Here is a 17,770-nt window from a genome sequence, read left to right on the forward strand (position 1 = left end):
CAAGAGCTCACTCTCAAGATTGGCTTCATCTGCATCACTGGATTTTTTTTTTTTAAGCTAATGGTTCTAAAAGGGTTTTTTAAATACATTGGAACATCTAATACAACATTTTTGTGGAGAGCCATTAATTATTCTCATTTTTCAGAAAATGAAATTGAGGTTTAGACAGACAAGTGAATGGCTTAGTGGTTACTGGCAGAGCCTGAACTGGATATCAGGACTTCTAACTGTTTGGTCCAATATCCTTTCCCATCATACCACACTGCCACTACCATAGAAGATGTCCTCACATAATGGATGGCCACTACTTAATGTTGTATTAATGTTACAATTTGTCCATCTAGCAGATGAGGAGTTAGGAGTCTGATTTCACATTAATCAGAGTGAAGTTAATACTTATTGGTCCAGTCTTGGAGTAGATTTAACTTTCGTAGTATCCCTGATGGCTGACTACCAATCTAAAACAACACTTCCCATCACTCTCTTCTCTTACTCTGTTTTATTTTTCTTTGCAGAATTTCTTCATCAAGTGTTGTTTTAGATTGGTAGTCAGCCATCAAGTGTTGTTTTAGATTGGTAGTCAGCCAACACAAATCAATGTTTTTATTGATTTTAGAGAGAGGGGAAGGAAAAAGGATAGAGAGATAGAAACATCATAAAGGATAGAGAGATAGGCTACCTCCTGCATACCCCCTACTGGGGATCAAGCCCAAAACCTGGGCATATGCCTTGAATGGGGATGGAACCAGCCATCTCTTGGTTCATAGGTCGGTGCTCAACCACTAAGCCATACTATCTGGGCATTGGAAGAACTTTTTACTTCTAAGAAATCTATTACATAGTGATGGTTAATTTTGTGTAAACATGACTAGTCCATGCGGTGCCCAGACATTTGGTTAAACGTTATTCTGAGTGTGTCTGCGTTTTTGGATGAGATTCACATTTGAATCTGTAGATTGAGTAAAGCAGATGACCCTACCCAATGTGGGTGGTCCTCATCCAACTGACTGAAGACCTGAATAGAACAAAAAGGCTGAGTAGAAGGGAACTGCTCCTGCCTGGCTGCCTTGAGCTGTGACATTGGACTAGACCTGAAACACTGGTCTTCTTGGATATGGGACCTGCCAGTGTTCAGGTTGGAACTTACAGGATGAGCTCTCCTGGGTGTCCAGCTTGCCAGCTGCAAATTTTGAGGCTTTCTAGCCTTTGTAATCATGAGGCACTTTCTTACAATAAATCTCTTTCCATATGTATAGGGATCCTATTTCCATGTGGAGAACCCTGATTCATACATACAGGTATTTATTTATTGACTATGGTAGACACTCCTCATTGCTTTCTTTTTTTTACAAGAATGAAATGACCTACCATTTCATGCCTGCTTTCATCAGATGTGTTGATATATATCTTTCCCATTTAAGCCAGATATTAATTATTTAAGATAGATGTTCTTCTCATTCCATTGAATTAAGAAAGGTTAAGTAATTTGAAAGGTTAAATAACTAGCCTATCATCACACACTGGGCAGGTAGAAAAGTTGAAATTCTAATCCAGAAATGACTCCATAGCCTGAACCACTTAGCTATTGAGCTATTCAACTCTTATCATAGAAGAGTATTTGAAAGGAAAGAAAGGAGAAAGGGAGGGAGGAAAGAAAGGGGAAAGAAGGAGGGAGAAAAAAAGGGAGGGAAGATTGCCAGCCTTGCAATTAAAGTCATACCCACTTGCTATATCCAACCTGGGATAAATAACACCATGACAACTTGCAGATGTGAGATGCCGAGTCCCTAAACTTCAGCCAAAAGAACATTTCTGTCACTCAGAGCCCTGCATCTCAAGAGTAACTTACAATCCTGTAAACATCACATTTCTCCTTTGCTCATAAACTGCAAGATTCTTGGAAAGGACATGACAGCTGTCTTTAAATACTAAAAGGACTGTCATACAGAAAGGGGATTAGGAGTGTTCTGTATGCCCACAAGGAGACAGATTTCAACTCATTTCAAGAAATATCTTTCTAACAGTCGAGATTTACATAGACCACTGCCTTGGAAAACAGTGAGATCTTTGTCAATAAAAGCAGATGCTGGTTAACCCTTGATGGCATGGATAAAGAGCCTCAACCATCTTCTCAACTGCTTAAGCTACGTGGCTCTCAAAAGTACCTTCCAGCCGAAACCGGTTTGGCTCAATGGATAGAGCGTCGGCTTGGGGACTGAAGGGTCCCAGGTTCGATTCCGGTCAAGGGCATGTGCCTTGGTTGCGGGCATATCCCCGGTGGGGGGTGTGCAGGAGGCAGCTGATCAATGACTCTCTCTCTCATTGATGTTTCTAACTCTCTATCTCTCTGTACAAAAATCAATAAAATATGTTAAAAAAAAAAAAAAAAAAAAGTACCTTCCAACTCTAAATTTTAAGATTATTTCTTCCCTCCCTCACCTTCCAAGTTAAGCCTAAACTCTTCACTGTGCTCTTCAAAGCTCTCCATAACTCAACTCCACTTGATTTATTTATTTCTCACTTCGCTGTAAGGAAATTCCTCTTATTCCCCCAAACAACATTCCCATCTCTGAGACTGTTGACTGTTTTTATCCCCTTCACCTTTAGCATCTCTTCCTGTCTACTCTCTCCAAACTCTACCTACCACAACAAAAGATACCTAAATGGATTTTATTTCCTTTGAAAGTACAATATATAGTACTTTTTAAATACTTTTATATAAAGTTTGCCTAAAAGTTTACTTGTACAATTCTCTGGTTATTTCCTGTTTATCATAAATTAATACTAACCCAAGAAAGGGTACTTTGCCTAACCATCACTATTTAAAAATAAAACTTCCTCATCTCCAGAAGCCAGTACATTACATTTGCAATTATTTTCAGCTCCGATTTGACTATATAATTTGAACATGAGTTTACTGTATATTTACCTTGGTTGTTCAAGGTGATTTTCTGAAATATACAACCACTCAATCATCTCTGTTATTCCAATTTCTCAATACCAAACAGATCGTGACATTTTGCAATTTCTAAGACTGAACTACCTGTATAATTTGATATCAACAGTCAGCCCTGAAGGTATAGAAACAAGATGTTTAACAGAAAATTTACACAAGAAAAAAACTGTATCCATCAGACAAGCCCAAGCAAACCTATGGGAACAGACTGCCAAAATCTATAGCAGTGCTCATAGTTGAAAAGCATCTGATTAAAAAGAAAAAAAAAATATATGCTAGATGTTCTCTTAAAAAAATGAGGACATTTGAAAACTTATTTAAGACAGAGTTATGATTTCTTACCTCTGGGGAATTTATAGGTTAAGAATAATAAAATTTGCTGGAGACCAACAGAGAAAGGTGTCAAAATCCTTTAAAACTGACTTAGCAAGAGAGGTAGGGGTGGGGGAAAGAAAACTGGAGGCATTTTGCTAAGAGAATCCCATCACCTTGCCCTCAGGGAAATCTTATAATTGTATGCGTAGGTATAATGCAAGTGTTCCAATGATTATTTTCTGAATGACTGATTCTGTCTCCTGTTTTTGTGAATTCCTAAAAACATAAATTTAATATAGAAAGAGGGGACTATAATGAACCCTGTAATATAGGTAAAAAGTAGACATAAGATCCAATAAGATAAATGATAGGTAGATAGATAGAGGAATAATGGTGTGTGTATATTTGTGTGTGTATGTGCGTGTTTGTGCGCCTGTATTTTCAGCTAAGTAGGACTAGAAGCAATGACAATCTAGAAGCAATAAGCACATCTAGTACCCACATGTTGATTTCTAAGTATAATTTTTCATGAAAAGGAACAGGACTCCTTGAGGAAATGATTAATTTCAGGGTTTAGCAGAGAAAGATATTTGAGAAAAAGAATATTGGAAGCACTAATGATAGGAAATTGTCCAGAATTGGTGAAAGGTGAATCATGATTCTGAAGGCACAAAGATGTCTATAACTGGACTCATTGTAGAATACTAAAGACAAAGCCTAAAAAGCATCCAAAGAGAAAAGAGAGATTACCTGAAAAGGAGTAAAATTTAGACTGACAACAGACTTGCCAAAAATAGAAGGCAGAATATAGTGAAATATCTTTCAAAAGATTAGAGACAACACTCAACCTAGTACCCAGCTAATTCTTCAACAGAGTATGGGTGAATATATTTTTGTATGAGTAAAATGAGCTTACCACCACATATTGTCCCTAAAGGAAACTGAACACATAGAGAAAGTCAGAGATGCAAATGGAAAGATGGGCAAAGAAAATTTTAAACATGAGAAAATTTAGAGAATGACTTACTATAATAGTTATAAATATAATGCCTTGGTGAGACAAAAACAAATAAAAATTAATATATATTTCATGAATTGTTTAAAATATAGAAGGTAGATAATTAAAGTATTGTATAATTGGGTATTGATTAGTTATAAACTTAGTTTTTTGTATGCATATTAAAAGTTGAATTATAATCATACAAAAAAAACAAAAGGATTGAAAACCTTCTAGGTGAGTAGAGAGGAAAATATGTTTCTTAAAACTTGATCAATTCTAAGGAAATAAGGCATATGGGGGAGCATAGGAAATGGCAATAACATGGAAAGTTCTCAAAGTGACAAAGCAATGCACAGAACAGGAAATGCAATATGGCAGACCATATGTACATTTGCATATTCACAAAACATGACTGTAAATTCATGCTATAGGTTGAAAAGAAACAGGGGCACCTTTTATAAAAATTACATTTTTAGCTATTAGTAGGTAACATTTTTAGTAGACAATTTATTTGTTTTTCTATTCACCGAATGCTAACTGGAAATTTATTGTGTGTCAGAAACTGTTAGATACTGAGTCAATGAGAAGCAAAAACAGACACAATTCTTGCTCTCTTGGATCTCACAGTCTAGTTGAAAAGGCAACCATTCAAGTTAAAAGTAAATATAAAATTACAACAAATGCTGTTAAGGGAAGTTAGTTGTTGTATGAGGGCCTGTAATAGAGGAGAAAGGTTAGGAAATATTTAGGAGAAAGTAATGATTGAACTTAGCTTTGAAAGGGAAAAACATATTTAAGCAGAGTGGTGATGTGGGGAGTGTTCCACGCAGAGAATACACAGGTGCTACTGTATGGGAGAGACCAAGGTCTTTAAAGAATTTGAAAGGGAGCCAGTGGGTAGAAATCATTCAGTTGTTAGATGAGGAAGGAGAGGAAGGTAGGTTTGTTATGAGATATCGCCTTAGAGGTCTTGCTAAGGATTCTGTTCTAAGAGCAATTGGAAGCTATTGAGGAGGTCTTAAGGTGTGTGTAGGGAGAAAATAGGGTCAGATCTATTTTGAGAAGATTGCTCTAATTTCTGGGTAGAGAATTCATTGATATTTTGCTTTAAAAAAAATATTGCATGCCAAGAAAAAAATGGAACCTTAGTTGAGTGTTGGCAATAGACATGGAAAGAAATGAACAGATTCTGTCAGTATGTCAATAGAAAATAAATTTGCTAGAACCTGGAGGTGTGTTGAATACGAGAGAGTGAGGGAGAGGGAAGTGTTGACAGTGATTATGTGTGGCAAAGGAAGGAAGAGTGAAATGAAGCTGAGGAAGATTTTCACATTAGATCCCATCTTCTGATGGGACCAACAGCTACATGTGTGTGCATTGGCTGTGTTATTAAAACAACTCAGCCCCCAGTATAAGCAAACTGTTAAAACTGACCTTCTGGTACAGATGGTTTATTCCCATTTACTTTGTCCACCTTGACTCTGGTTTTTGGATCCTTTCTTTTTTCCAAATCTTTAACTGGAAGAAAAGTATAAATACAACAACATGTTACGTTAAAGGCTAAAAGAAAATATTCAGTGATTTTTACTAAAACCGATGCAAATTGAGAGTACTAAGTTGAAATTAGCTCCATAACAGAATCTTATTTCCAAAGACTGGAAGCACTATATTTTGCACCTTTGTCATGAGAATGTATGGAATACACTTAAGAAATTACTTTGATCAAGTACTCATCCTTCAAAACTGCTATAAAATGAGCATGATTATCATACATGAGGGAATGAAGGACCAAGTGGCTAAAAACTAAAAAAAAAAAAAAAAAAAAATCTCATAAAACCATCAAGTGTTGGCACAGGATTCAAGCCATATCTTCGAGTCTCTGGACAAGACCTACGTATTGGCCCCTGTTCTAGAAAGATCTTAGCCATGGCTATCCTCATTTGGTCCTGTTCTATCTGCAATAGAAAGTGGAGAACCCCCATAATATTTTCCTTTCAAATGCAAAATAAGTTTTCCTAGCAATACATAGTATTTCTTTATCACTTTCATTGTGAACTATTCAGGTACCCAGAATGCCCCTGGTCCTTTAATTCATTCAGTCCAATGAACTCCATTAGTTTTACTTTCCATTGGTTAAAACACTACACAGGAACTTTCCTCCTCCTGTTGTTGGTACCTTAATTTGTTTGAGTCAGTGAAACCACCACCAAATGGCAATGGTTTCTGAATAAATGCCCTGTAAAAAGAAAGAAATGATCTGGTGGCAAGACATTTCATTTAATTGTCGCATTCACTTCACAGAAATCAGCAAATTTATTGGAGGATAGGCGATGCAGGGAAGCAGAGTGGTGCAGCCACTGTGGAAAGCAGAATTAAAATTAAAAATGGAACTGCCTTATGACCCAGCCATTCCACTTCAGGAATATATCCAAAGAAACCTAAAGAACTGATTCAAAAGAATATAGGCACCCTTGCCGAAATGGTTTGGCTCAGTGGATACAACGTCGGTCTACGGACCAGGTTCGACTCCAGCAAAGGGCATGTACATTGGTTGCGGGCACATCCCTGGAAGGGGGTGTGCAGGAGGCAGCTGGTCAATGTTTCTCTCTCATCGACGTTTCTAGCTCTCTAGATTACATTTATTTGTTACATTTGGCCATATATCCCTCTCCCTTCCTCTCTGTGGAAAATCAATAAAATATATATTTTAAAAAAAGTACTAAATGGGGCACCCTTATGTCCATTGCAACACTATTTACAATAGCTAAGATTTGGAAGCAGCCCAAGTGTCCATCAGTAGATGAATAAATAAAAAAGATGTGGTGCATTTACACAACGGAAAACTACTTGGCCATAAAAAAGAGGGAAACCTTACCTTTTTCAATAGCATGGATGGACCTGGAGAGTATTATGCTAAGCAATATAAGTCAGTCAGAGAAAGACAAAAACCATATGATACCACTTATTTGTGGGATCTGATGAACAAAATAAACTTACAAACAAAATAGAAACAAACTCATAGATACAGAGAACAGACAGCTGTCAGAGGAGAGAGGGTTTGCAGGGCTAGGTGAAAAAGGTAATAGAATTTAGAAAAAAATAAAAAACACCTCATAGACATAGACAACAGTATGGTGATTACCAAAGTGGAGTGCAGGAGGTAGAAAAGGGTCATAGGGGGGTTAATGGTGCTAGTAGAAGACTTGACTTTGGGTAGTGAACACAAACACACAATACAAATGATATATTAAAAAAACAGTACACGTGAGCCCAGCCAGTATCGCTCAGTGGTTGAGCATCAACCCATGAACAGAGATCATGGGATCAATATCTGGTCAGGGTACATGCCTGGGTTGTGGGCTCCATGTTTCTCTCTCATTGATGTTTCTATTTCTCTATCCCTCTCCCTCTCTCTCTAAAAAAAAAAAAAAAAAAAAAAAAAAAAAATTAATAAAAGACAATACCATTGACAATATCCCTTAGTTATACATAATATTCCTGTGAGTTATTTAATTTATAATGAGGAAGTTTGTAGCTCTTAGTTCCCTTCACCTTTTCACATATCCCCCAATCCACACCCCTCTGGCAATCACCAGTTTGTTCTTTGTATCTATGAGTTTATTTTCTTTGTTCATTTGTGGTTTTTTAGATTGCACATATAAGTGAAATCATGTGGTATTTGTCTTTCTCTGTCTTATTTCACTTAGCATTAAGTCCACCCATGTTGTCCAAATAGCAAGATTTCATTATTTTTTTATGGCTGAGTAATATTTCAGTGTGTGTGTGTGTGTGCGTGTGTGTGTCTGTGTGTTTTCTTTATTCATTTATTTATCAATGGACATTTATGTTGCTTCCATATCTTGCTATTATAAATAGCAGTGCAATGAAGATAGGGGTGGATATATCTTTTAGAATTAGAGTTTTTGTTTTCTTCAGATAGATACCCGGATGTGGAACTGCTGTGTTATATGGAACACCCCATTCTTTAAATTCTTTTCCCCCCCGGGTTTTACAAAGGCATTATCCTATTTTTTTCATTCCTCTGAACCCTCCTTAACATTCTCATTCTTTGGGTCTTTTTTCTGCTTTCATTCCTAAAACATGACATACTAAATTTGCCTTGCATCTCTGTATGCCACACCTACAATTTTATCATCTCACAAGTTTAACTCTCACCCTTCTTAGGATAATTTTCAAATCTGCATCTTCAATCCCACCCACACAGAGGCCCTGGCCTCCAATGCTTAAATCCTCTGTAAAAAAAAAAAAAAATCTGCAACTTTAATATGAAAAAAATTATGCTGAACAGTGCAGACAGTACAACTAGGATTGATAAATAATAATTCCAAAGACTCAAGAAATGACACTGGGAAAATGACATTTGAGCCAGACTTTGAAAGACGAGCAAGACTTTGTAAATAGAGATAAGCAAAATGCCATTCCAAAGAGGGAAATGGGCTGAAAAGAAAGTTTTTTAAAATAGGATCATTGACCGGTCAATAAGTGAACAAGCAAAAACAACAGTTATCTTGAACTAGGCTACTGGGTCACATATAAGATGTAACACGAAACTGCTGTCTCCCCCACACAGGGGGGGAAATCAGTAGAAAACAGACCAACAAAGTGGCATTAATCATAATAATAGCTACTGTGCGCCTTACTCTGTGCTGAACTGAGCTAACCCACACGATAACAGGCACCTGTCATCACCCCCATTCGCAGATGAGTACACTGAAGCTAGACATGGTTGAATTGCTTGGTCAAATACACACACCAGACACGCCTTTTGTTTTCAAACCACAAAGACTATTTCTTAAGCTTCCCTGTCTCATAAGATGGACTTAGAAAGAATTCCATTCCCTACACAATTCCAAACCTATATTCTCAGGATTTGTCTGGATCATCATTTTCCTGGATCCACCCAGGAAAATTTTCCAGGGAAGGGAAAACAGGCTTTAGTTCATCTCACAGGGAGCAAAAATGTAACTGAAATGCAATATAGAAAAGGAAGCCATCCAAAGTTATTGTAATCTCATTCTTACAAACCATTATTTGGGGAGAGCTAATCTCTCTCTCCTGCCAATAAAAATAACATAGCTAAAAAATATAAGCTTACATATAATTTATCCAACGAACCAGTTAGACTGTTTCACTAAGATAATTTCAGCAGAGCTAAGTGAGCTGAAAACAAAGGCATATTCTTTTAAGTGTTTAGAGTAAATAGCTATTGGAAAACCTTTTAAAGTCCACCTGTGTTTCTTAGGGTTCCCAGTCAGTGAAATATGCGAAATCAGTAATCACAATACCTTCAGACTATTGTAAAATGATCATTTTCCTCGTCCCTTTTACTGCTTCTCACACACTTTAAGACAAGTTATTTTGCTTATTCATGTAGGAATGTCAGAGGCCAGAAACGGAGGCACAGTGCCAAAGAACTGAGACAGAAGGCTGTTTTATATTGAAAATAACATTAAAAAACTTCCTCTGGGCTTCCAGACCATGCAAATTTCAAAACAATGTAACATTTCAAACGTTTGTATGCCCTCCTGACAGAAAAGACTTACCAATCATCTTTGTTCAGAAGTTTCAAGAGATAGCAGGTTAACAAAAGTTGTGGAGTTTTTTTAATTAAAAAAAAAATCACAAAATATGTCTCATAAAACATTCATTAGAAGAGAAAGAAAAAAAAGAGAGGGAGAGATCAAAAATCAGATAAACACTGCTGCACACAAAGTTCTAGAACCCAGGGCCTTCCAATCTTGCATTTAAACCCAGTGGCAAGATTTAAAAAGCTATTGTTATGGGAAATGATGATTAGGATTTGCTTCAAAATAATATGGGGGGTGGGGCAACAGATGAAACAAGATTGGCCATGAATGGCTAATTGCTGAAATGAGTGATGGATATTTAGGGGTTCAGTGTACTATTATTCTGCTAAATTTTTTTAATGTTTAAAATTGTTCTTAGTAATCAATTGGGTTCTTTTAAAAATCTATCTTGACAATGAAGTTACCCAGAAAGTTAACCATGATGGGCCTCTTCCATTTGCATTCATGATATGCAAAGCTGTGACCTCAACACTTGAAATGACACCTCTAAAAAGAAGTTCGTGTAGTCTCCAGTCACTAGAATATAAAGTCCATAGGGACAGGAATTTGTCATGTCCCAGTGCCCAGAATAGGGGCTTACACTTAGTAGACAAGCAATATCCATTTTTAAATTTTAAAAAAATGAATGAATGAATCTCCTGAAAGGCAGAAGCATTAGGGCCTGTGTGAACAAGTTTTGAATTCAATCTAAGGGAAAGCTTTCTAATGAAATGGTATCCACACAGATTGGACTGCCCCAGAGCTTTCTGCCCTGTTTTAGAATGTCTCTGCATGCCCCACCCTTTCTCTGTTTACACAACTTACTACTTTAGAACTAGTTCAAATATGAAGCTATACTCTCTTCCCAGCCCATTACTGGGGCAGAGAGAGAACCATCCTTCATAGAGTCCTGAATCTCTCTCTAAGACTTACTATGTTGCATTTGTTCACAAATCTGTTTATCACGGGACCTAGCCAACATAAATGTCAACTGAGTAGTTATTGGAAAGGATTACATTCCTTGTTGTAAAGATTGTTTTTACATAGAGTGGATTGGCACTTACTAGGGATACTATAGAGGAGGTGTAGGCATCATCCATTCAGTCATTTGTTAAATATTTATTGAGCATTTGTTCTATGCAAGGTAGATAAGATGTCTGGGTAAGGCTCCGCAGACATTGTCATAGATAGCATTTGAAAACTTAAAGGACAGTGAATGGATGAAGCAAGAGGCAGAAGAAGAGTAATAGTGGTAGAAGGAGCTTTTAAGAATGTCTTTTAAGATCTCTTCAAATGTATAGAATGTCCTTTAATATCTCTTCAAATCTAAACAATTTAGAATTGTAACCTGCTCCAAAATTTACCGCAGATTCAAACTCAGAGCTGGGACAGATCCCATGGTGGCACTGTAAGACCTGTGGATACATACTTCTGAATTGACCTTGGGCTGGCTTGCTTTCTTTGTCTTTATTGTGTGCAATGAGTTGAACTGTATAATTCTGGTCTGGCATAAGACCTTGAATTATTGCTTTTGTTGCAGTGTTCTGGAGATTCAGCTGATTAGTTTTTCCACCTATAATAAAACAGAAAGATAAATCAGTTCTAAAAAGTAGGTTAACTGTGTACATTAAGTGATTTTATTAACCATCAAGATTTTTAAAAGGGAAAATATTTTTAAAAAATATATCACAGTATGTATGTGCATAGCATTTAATTTTAATATGCTTTTCATTTTCATTTTCAGTTGTGCTCTTTGCATTAGAAAACTTAAGCACAGGTTTCAGTTGTCTAAATTCAATAAAAACACATTCATAAAAACTTGTCATCATAACACCCTATTGCTTTTTCACACTAGGGAAAACCATAGTACCAGATTAGAAGACAGGAAGCCCTCAACATCGATATACTCTTCAAGGAAAGAATTTCACTTACTAGTAAAAGTGAAAGGGGAAATATGGGAAGACTGAATGTAATATCTACGCTGGTATTTTTTCTATGGCCTTTCTAATATGAGTCAAAGCATCCTTGAAGCACTAGCAATTTAATTACCTTAAATCTGAGCATCACTGGCTCAGGATGTTGAAGGAACCACTCATTACCTGGCTACTTAAAAGCCTGTTGCATGAAAAGATTTCAAGCCCCCGTTATCTTTCCATCAAATTAGACTAACATCTAAGGCTTTCCTAAAAATGCTATAGATTAAATACCAATCTTCTATTCAAATTTTCAAAATTTCAGCATTTATTATGTCTGAGAAAAGGGAAATTAATTTAAAGCATCTGCCTCTTTAGACGTAGCAGCAAAAAAAATAGCCTGAAATTTGCTGGCTTAATAAAGCATAGCATAGATTATAATATGTTTTAATCATCTATAATAATAAAAGTGTAACATGCTTATTAGACTGAACATCCCAACAACCTTCTGGACACCCTTGCGGATGAAGCCGCAGCAATGGGGGCCAAGGCAGAGGCTGTTAGGAGCAATCAGGCAGGTGAGCAGTTAGGGACAAATCAGGTAGGCAGGCAGAATGGTTAGGGGAGATCAAGGCAGGCAGGTAGAAGTGGTTAGGGGTGATCAGGCAGGCAGGCAGGCAGGTGAGCATTTAGGGGCAATCAAGCGGGCAGGAATTGGGCCTAAACCAGCAGTCAGACATCCCCTGAGGGGTCCCAGATTGCAAGAGGGTGCAGGCCGGGCTGAGGGGCACACCTCCACCCCATGCACAAATTTTGTGCACTGGGCTTCTAGAATTCTAATAAAAATTAATGACATTAAGTCTGAAATGCCATGCTACTATCATCCATGCCTCCTACTACATGAAGGCAGAACTGAGCCTTTCTCTTGTCAAAACCCATTTCCTTAAATGCATTTGTGTCTGAGATGTTAAATTTTGGTTTTATGAACTTCTAGCAATCAAAACTCATCTACAACAAAAAAATTTATCTTAGAAAACTGTGTATCGGAATCCCTTTCTGAGAGGCTTAGGGTGCATTCTTTTCAAGGCTTTGAGAATTCTGCAATAAAAAAGCTCTAAACTCTGTTTAAAATATCACTCCTCAAATTTATTTGACCATTAAACTATTCTGTTGTATAATAGCTATTAGCATCCTGCAGAGTACCATGGAATACACTTTAGGAGAAATTAGTATAAACAATACTTGGAACATGTCTTGCAGTGCTAAATGTCCACAAACACTTTATAACTAGATGTACTTACTACCCTTTATTTATTTTTTTTATATTTGTGGACATTTTAATGAACTTCCTTGCATATAGCTTCAAGCTAACAGGACACAGGCCCCACCAACACCCTCACTCTTCTCCTCAGCTCTTCTGCTGAAGAATTTGGCCTTCACAATGACATGCTGCTTTGCGAGCTTTCTCTTCCCCAGAACTGTGTAGTAGCCCAATCGCACCACATCAATGAAGGAGCAGCTCCAGTCTTGCTTCTGGCAGCATTTCCCGGTGTCTGCTCAATGACCAGGGTCCACAATTTATCAAGGTTGACAGTTGGGCAAAAGCTCTGGTTCTTCTTTAAGTGGTAATGTCTCATACCAACTTTCCCAAAGTAACCTGGGTGCTATCTGTCCAAGGTGATCCTGTGATGATGCAAGCCACCAGCATTACCTCCGCCCCCTGATACTTCCTGTGCTAGCCAATGTGGCCGTGGCCGTGGCTCATGTGGCCCTGAAGTTTTTGGGTCTTCCTCAGTCTGGAAGGCATGTTGGTGGCCAAGATGCAAGAGGGAGGCTCTTGCGAAGTCTCTTGAGGTAGGGCCTTGCTACCCTTTTTACTTCAATTTATTTTATGTTTGATCAAGTAGATACCAGAGTCTCAAGACTGTCTTACTGAATTGGGCCACTGCAGGAAGGACATTAGGTCGCTGAGGAAAACAATCCCAGTATTCATGAAGAAATAATTTGCTTTCATCCTCAACTTTTATTTTGTCACTGGAGGTGTGTGAGCACGAGTTGGTGATCTATGGTTCCTCAGTAGCACCTGCTTGGAGTGCTTCATAGTTTGGTATGATCAGCAATTAATCAGGAAAAGTTAACACATTGATGACCTGAGTGAAAAGTTTACCTTTCAAGGTCGGACATGGGAAATTCTCAGCGGTACCACATATTAGCAATTTATATTTTGACCTTTAGAGTCACACCAATGTTCAAGAATCACTTACACTGAAATTTCCCAGAATGGCTTAATTTAGAAAACAAACTATAATTTTTAAAGTCAGAGTTATTTCAAAATTGGGCTATGTTCCAAAATGAAAACTCTGAACCAAACAGAGTTTGAAAAGAAAATATTGCTTTCTACAACTGAGTCACTTTGTTGGCCAACATAGAGAAAGCTGCTATCTGGTAGCACTAAACCCAAAGTCATTTCAAGAAGCCTATGTATAATATTTGTTAATTAAAAGAAGGTTACTTTTTAGTGACACAGCAGGAAGCCAGGTGTGTGTTGAAATTTTAAATCTGCTCTTAGGTAAGAGGTCCAGGCTTAGGAACAACAGACCATCTGTCTGTCTGATTAAATGAGTTGGGCAAAGGTCTCCAATGGAAAAGTAGTCCACCTTAACATAACCATCTTTATCGCCAATAAAGGAAAAAATATCATATATATATATATATATATATATATATATATATATATATATTACACAAATATGTCATTATTGAGTATTTATTATATACTATATGAAAATGGATCCTAGCCCTAGCTGGATTGGCTCAGTGGATAGAGTGTCAGACTGCAGACTGAAGGATTCCAGGAACAATTCCGAGCCCAGGTTGTGGGCTCGATTCCCAGTTGGGGGCATGCAGGAGGCAGCCAATCCGTGATTCTCTCTCATCATTGATATTTCTATCTGTCTCTCCCTTCCTCTCTGAAATAAATAATAGTATATTTTATAAAAATGGATCCTAGAAAAAATGAAAGCTGATAGGTATATGAAAGAGCATCTTTTACATAACTATTATCTTCAAGATCAATAAATTTAAGTTTGGTTTTCCTGCTTTAACTTATTTTTATATCTACTTAGCTTATGTAATTTTAATTTATAATTGCTTAATACATTCTATCAAGTTAATTAATTACAATATACTCAGCTAGTCACAACTGTTGGCCCTCAGATACAGAGTATTTTATTTTATTTTATTTTATTTTATTTTATTTTTGTCAATCCTTACCCGAGGACATTTTTTTTCCATTGACTTTTAGAGAGAATAGAAGGGAGGGGGAGAGAAAGAAACACCAATATGAGAAAGACACATTGAATGGTTGCTTTCTGCTTGCACCCCAACTGGGGCTGGGGCTCCAGCCTGCAACCAAGGTACATGCCCTTGACCAGAATTGAATGAGAGATCCTTCATTCTAATGGCCAATGCTCTAACAACTAAGCAAAACTGGTTGGGCCAGATGAATAGTATTTTTTTTAAGTGTTTTTAGATCAAAAGTATTCAACCTATGTAGAATCAGACATGAGAAGAATTTTTGACAGCCTGGAAATTTCACCTGAAGAGAACTAGGAAGAGCCCAATTGTCCTTCTTTTAACTTTGGGAATATTACTTTCTTAATTAGAAGGTAAGATGTCAAGCTCAAATATTAAATTAATAAAAAAATACTTTCAGATGCTTTTAAAGCACATGTGTCAAACACAAGGCCCACGGGCCAAATCCAGCCCGCCAGGCCTTGCAATGTGGCCCGCACCGCGCTGTCATCACTGCACTCCGCTGTCAGTTTATGACATTGTCAGTTTATGACTGTTCAGTAAACCATTCGGCCCGCGATTTAGGCTGGATTTTAGATTTTGGCCCCTTCTCTGATTGAGTTCGACACCCCTATTTTAAAGCAACATTCAGCACTATACATTTTAGTTACCCATGTGTACAGATTGCTATACTCTAGAAAATACAGTTGATATTTTTTACCTGAGGCTGGAGTCACAAGAAGTTTGTATCCACCAAATTTCCCTCTTGGAGCCTTCCATGAAATCTGTATACTATCATGAGATAACACATTATATCTTAATCGTGTGGGTGGAGCCACTGTAAAGGAAAAACAAAAAAATGATTAATGTTGAAACATTTAAACCACCATTTAAGGTAAACAGAAAAGTCAAATTATTATATTCAAAGTACATAAGACTTCTTCAGCCTCAAAATGTGCTCTTTCAACAGCCCCATTAATGAATTAATCCATTTGCAAAACAACACAAACATAAGAGCATTTGTTTCTTACTCAAGAGATGAGCATTTGTCAAACAGTACAGACATCATGACAAAGAACTATAACTTAGGGTTAGACTTTAATAATCTAATGTAGTTTAAAAATTGAAGCCAATCTTGTAAAATGCTTTCACTATGTTACAAAGATGAATTTTTCTTCTTGGGACATGCGAGCTGTGTTAGTCAACCAACTCTAGTAGGACCTGTTTTATGCCTTTAGATTTTTCACTTTAGTAAGCCAATATTCATTATAATGGGATCATTTAAGAAGACTTATGGACATATGATAGTCATGAGATCTTCGTTTAAAACCATTTGAGAGAAAAATTGTAAAGAACCAAAATTAAAAAAAAAGACCAAATACAAGATAATTCTGTTTTATAAACTGATTTATCCTTCACGTGTAGCTGACTTATACCTTTCTGAATGATGATCACAGCACATGGTCATGAATCATCCCAGTATATTTCATCTGTTCTGATAGCTCACAAAATGGGCAGCTCTATATTACATTTTGTATAACTCATCCAAACTTCAAAACATATTTTTGGAATGTGATATCAATGTTGCAGAATTTAAAAAATAAATTATATAATATCTACATTGGTTTGTCAAAAGAAAAAAGGCTAATGCTTAACAGGAAAATTTAGCACTTATTACCCACTTTTATGTCCAGCCTTACTTTCTCACTTTAGGAAACAGAGTGTGAGAAAAGGAAGCAAACACTCTTCTTTTTTATTGAATTTATTGGGGTGACATAGGCTAATAAAATTATTTAGATTTCAGGTGTACAATTCTGTAGTACATCATCTATATATTGTATCATGTGTTCACCACCCCAAATGAAATCAGGTCACCATTTATCCCTCCTTTACCTTCTTCTACCTCCCCACCCCCTTTTCTCACTAGTTATCACCATACTGTTATCTGTGTTTATGAATTTTATTTTATTTTTTTAAATATATTTTATTGATTTTTACAGAGAAGAAGGGAGAGGGATAGAGAGCTAGAAACATCGATGAGAGAGGAACATAGACCAGCTGCTTCCTGCACACCCCTTACTGAGGATGTGCCCACAACCAATGTACATGCCTTTGATCAGAATCGAACCTGGGACCTCTCAGTCCACAGGCTCTATCCACTGAGCCAAACCAGTTTCGGCTGTGTTTATGAATTTTTATGTTTTTTTTTTTTTTGCTTAACCCCTTCATCTTTTTCACCCAGCCTTCTGATTCACTCCCCTAACAGCATGTATGCAGTTTGAACATTGTGTGATTTCCAGTTCTGTCACTTATTAGATAACCTGGAGCTAGTGACCATTTCTCCAAAAGCCTTATTTTTTTTTTTAAGGTGCCAGCAATACTTTCTGCCCATGATAGATGACATTAAAATGACAATGTATATAACACATTATAATAGACGGTCGAGCCAAGACCAGTTTGGCTCAGTGGATAGAGCGCTGACTTGGGGACTGAAGGGTCCAGGGTTCGATTCCGGTCAGGGGCATGTACCTTGTTTGCAGGCATATCCCCAATAGGAGGTGTGCAAGAGGCAGCTGATCGATGACTCTCTCTCATTGATGTTTCTGACTCTCTATCTCTCTCCCTTCCTCTCTGTACAAAATTAATAAAATATATTTTTAAAAAAAATAATAGATGGTCGATAAATGTTGACTTCTCTTCCCCA

The 17,770-nt window shown here is 37.0% G+C and overlaps 1 protein-coding gene and 1 pseudogene across 4 annotated transcripts in view; both read right to left on the reverse strand.

Annotated features, from left to right (window-relative positions):
* The window catches only part of COL14A1 (collagen type XIV alpha 1 chain), a 174,031-nt gene that overhangs the window by 136,172 nt on the left and 20,089 nt on the right, over positions 1–17,770 (reverse strand). For all 3 annotated transcript variants that reach the window (XM_084864968.1, XM_084864967.1, XM_084864969.1), the window contains exons 3-5: positions 15,788–15,904; positions 11,289–11,432; positions 5,706–5,789 (exon numbers count right to left, since the gene is read on the reverse strand). In XM_084864968.1, coding sequence (XP_084721094.1) covers positions 5,706–5,789; positions 11,289–11,432; positions 15,788–15,904 — 345 coding nt within the window. The remainder of the gene's footprint in view (positions 1–5,705; positions 5,790–11,288; positions 11,433–15,787; positions 15,905–17,770) is intronic.
* Positions 13,132–13,579, reverse strand: LOC311612174 (large ribosomal subunit protein uL15-like; annotated as a pseudogene). The gene has a single exon. The product of its transcript is annotated as a large ribosomal subunit protein uL15-like (transcript).

This window comes from Pipistrellus hanaki (genome assembly GCF_964339955.1).
Source record: "Pipistrellus hanaki genome assembly, chromosome: 17".
Lineage (NCBI taxonomy): Eukaryota > Metazoa > Chordata > Mammalia > Chiroptera > Vespertilionidae > Pipistrellus > Pipistrellus hanaki.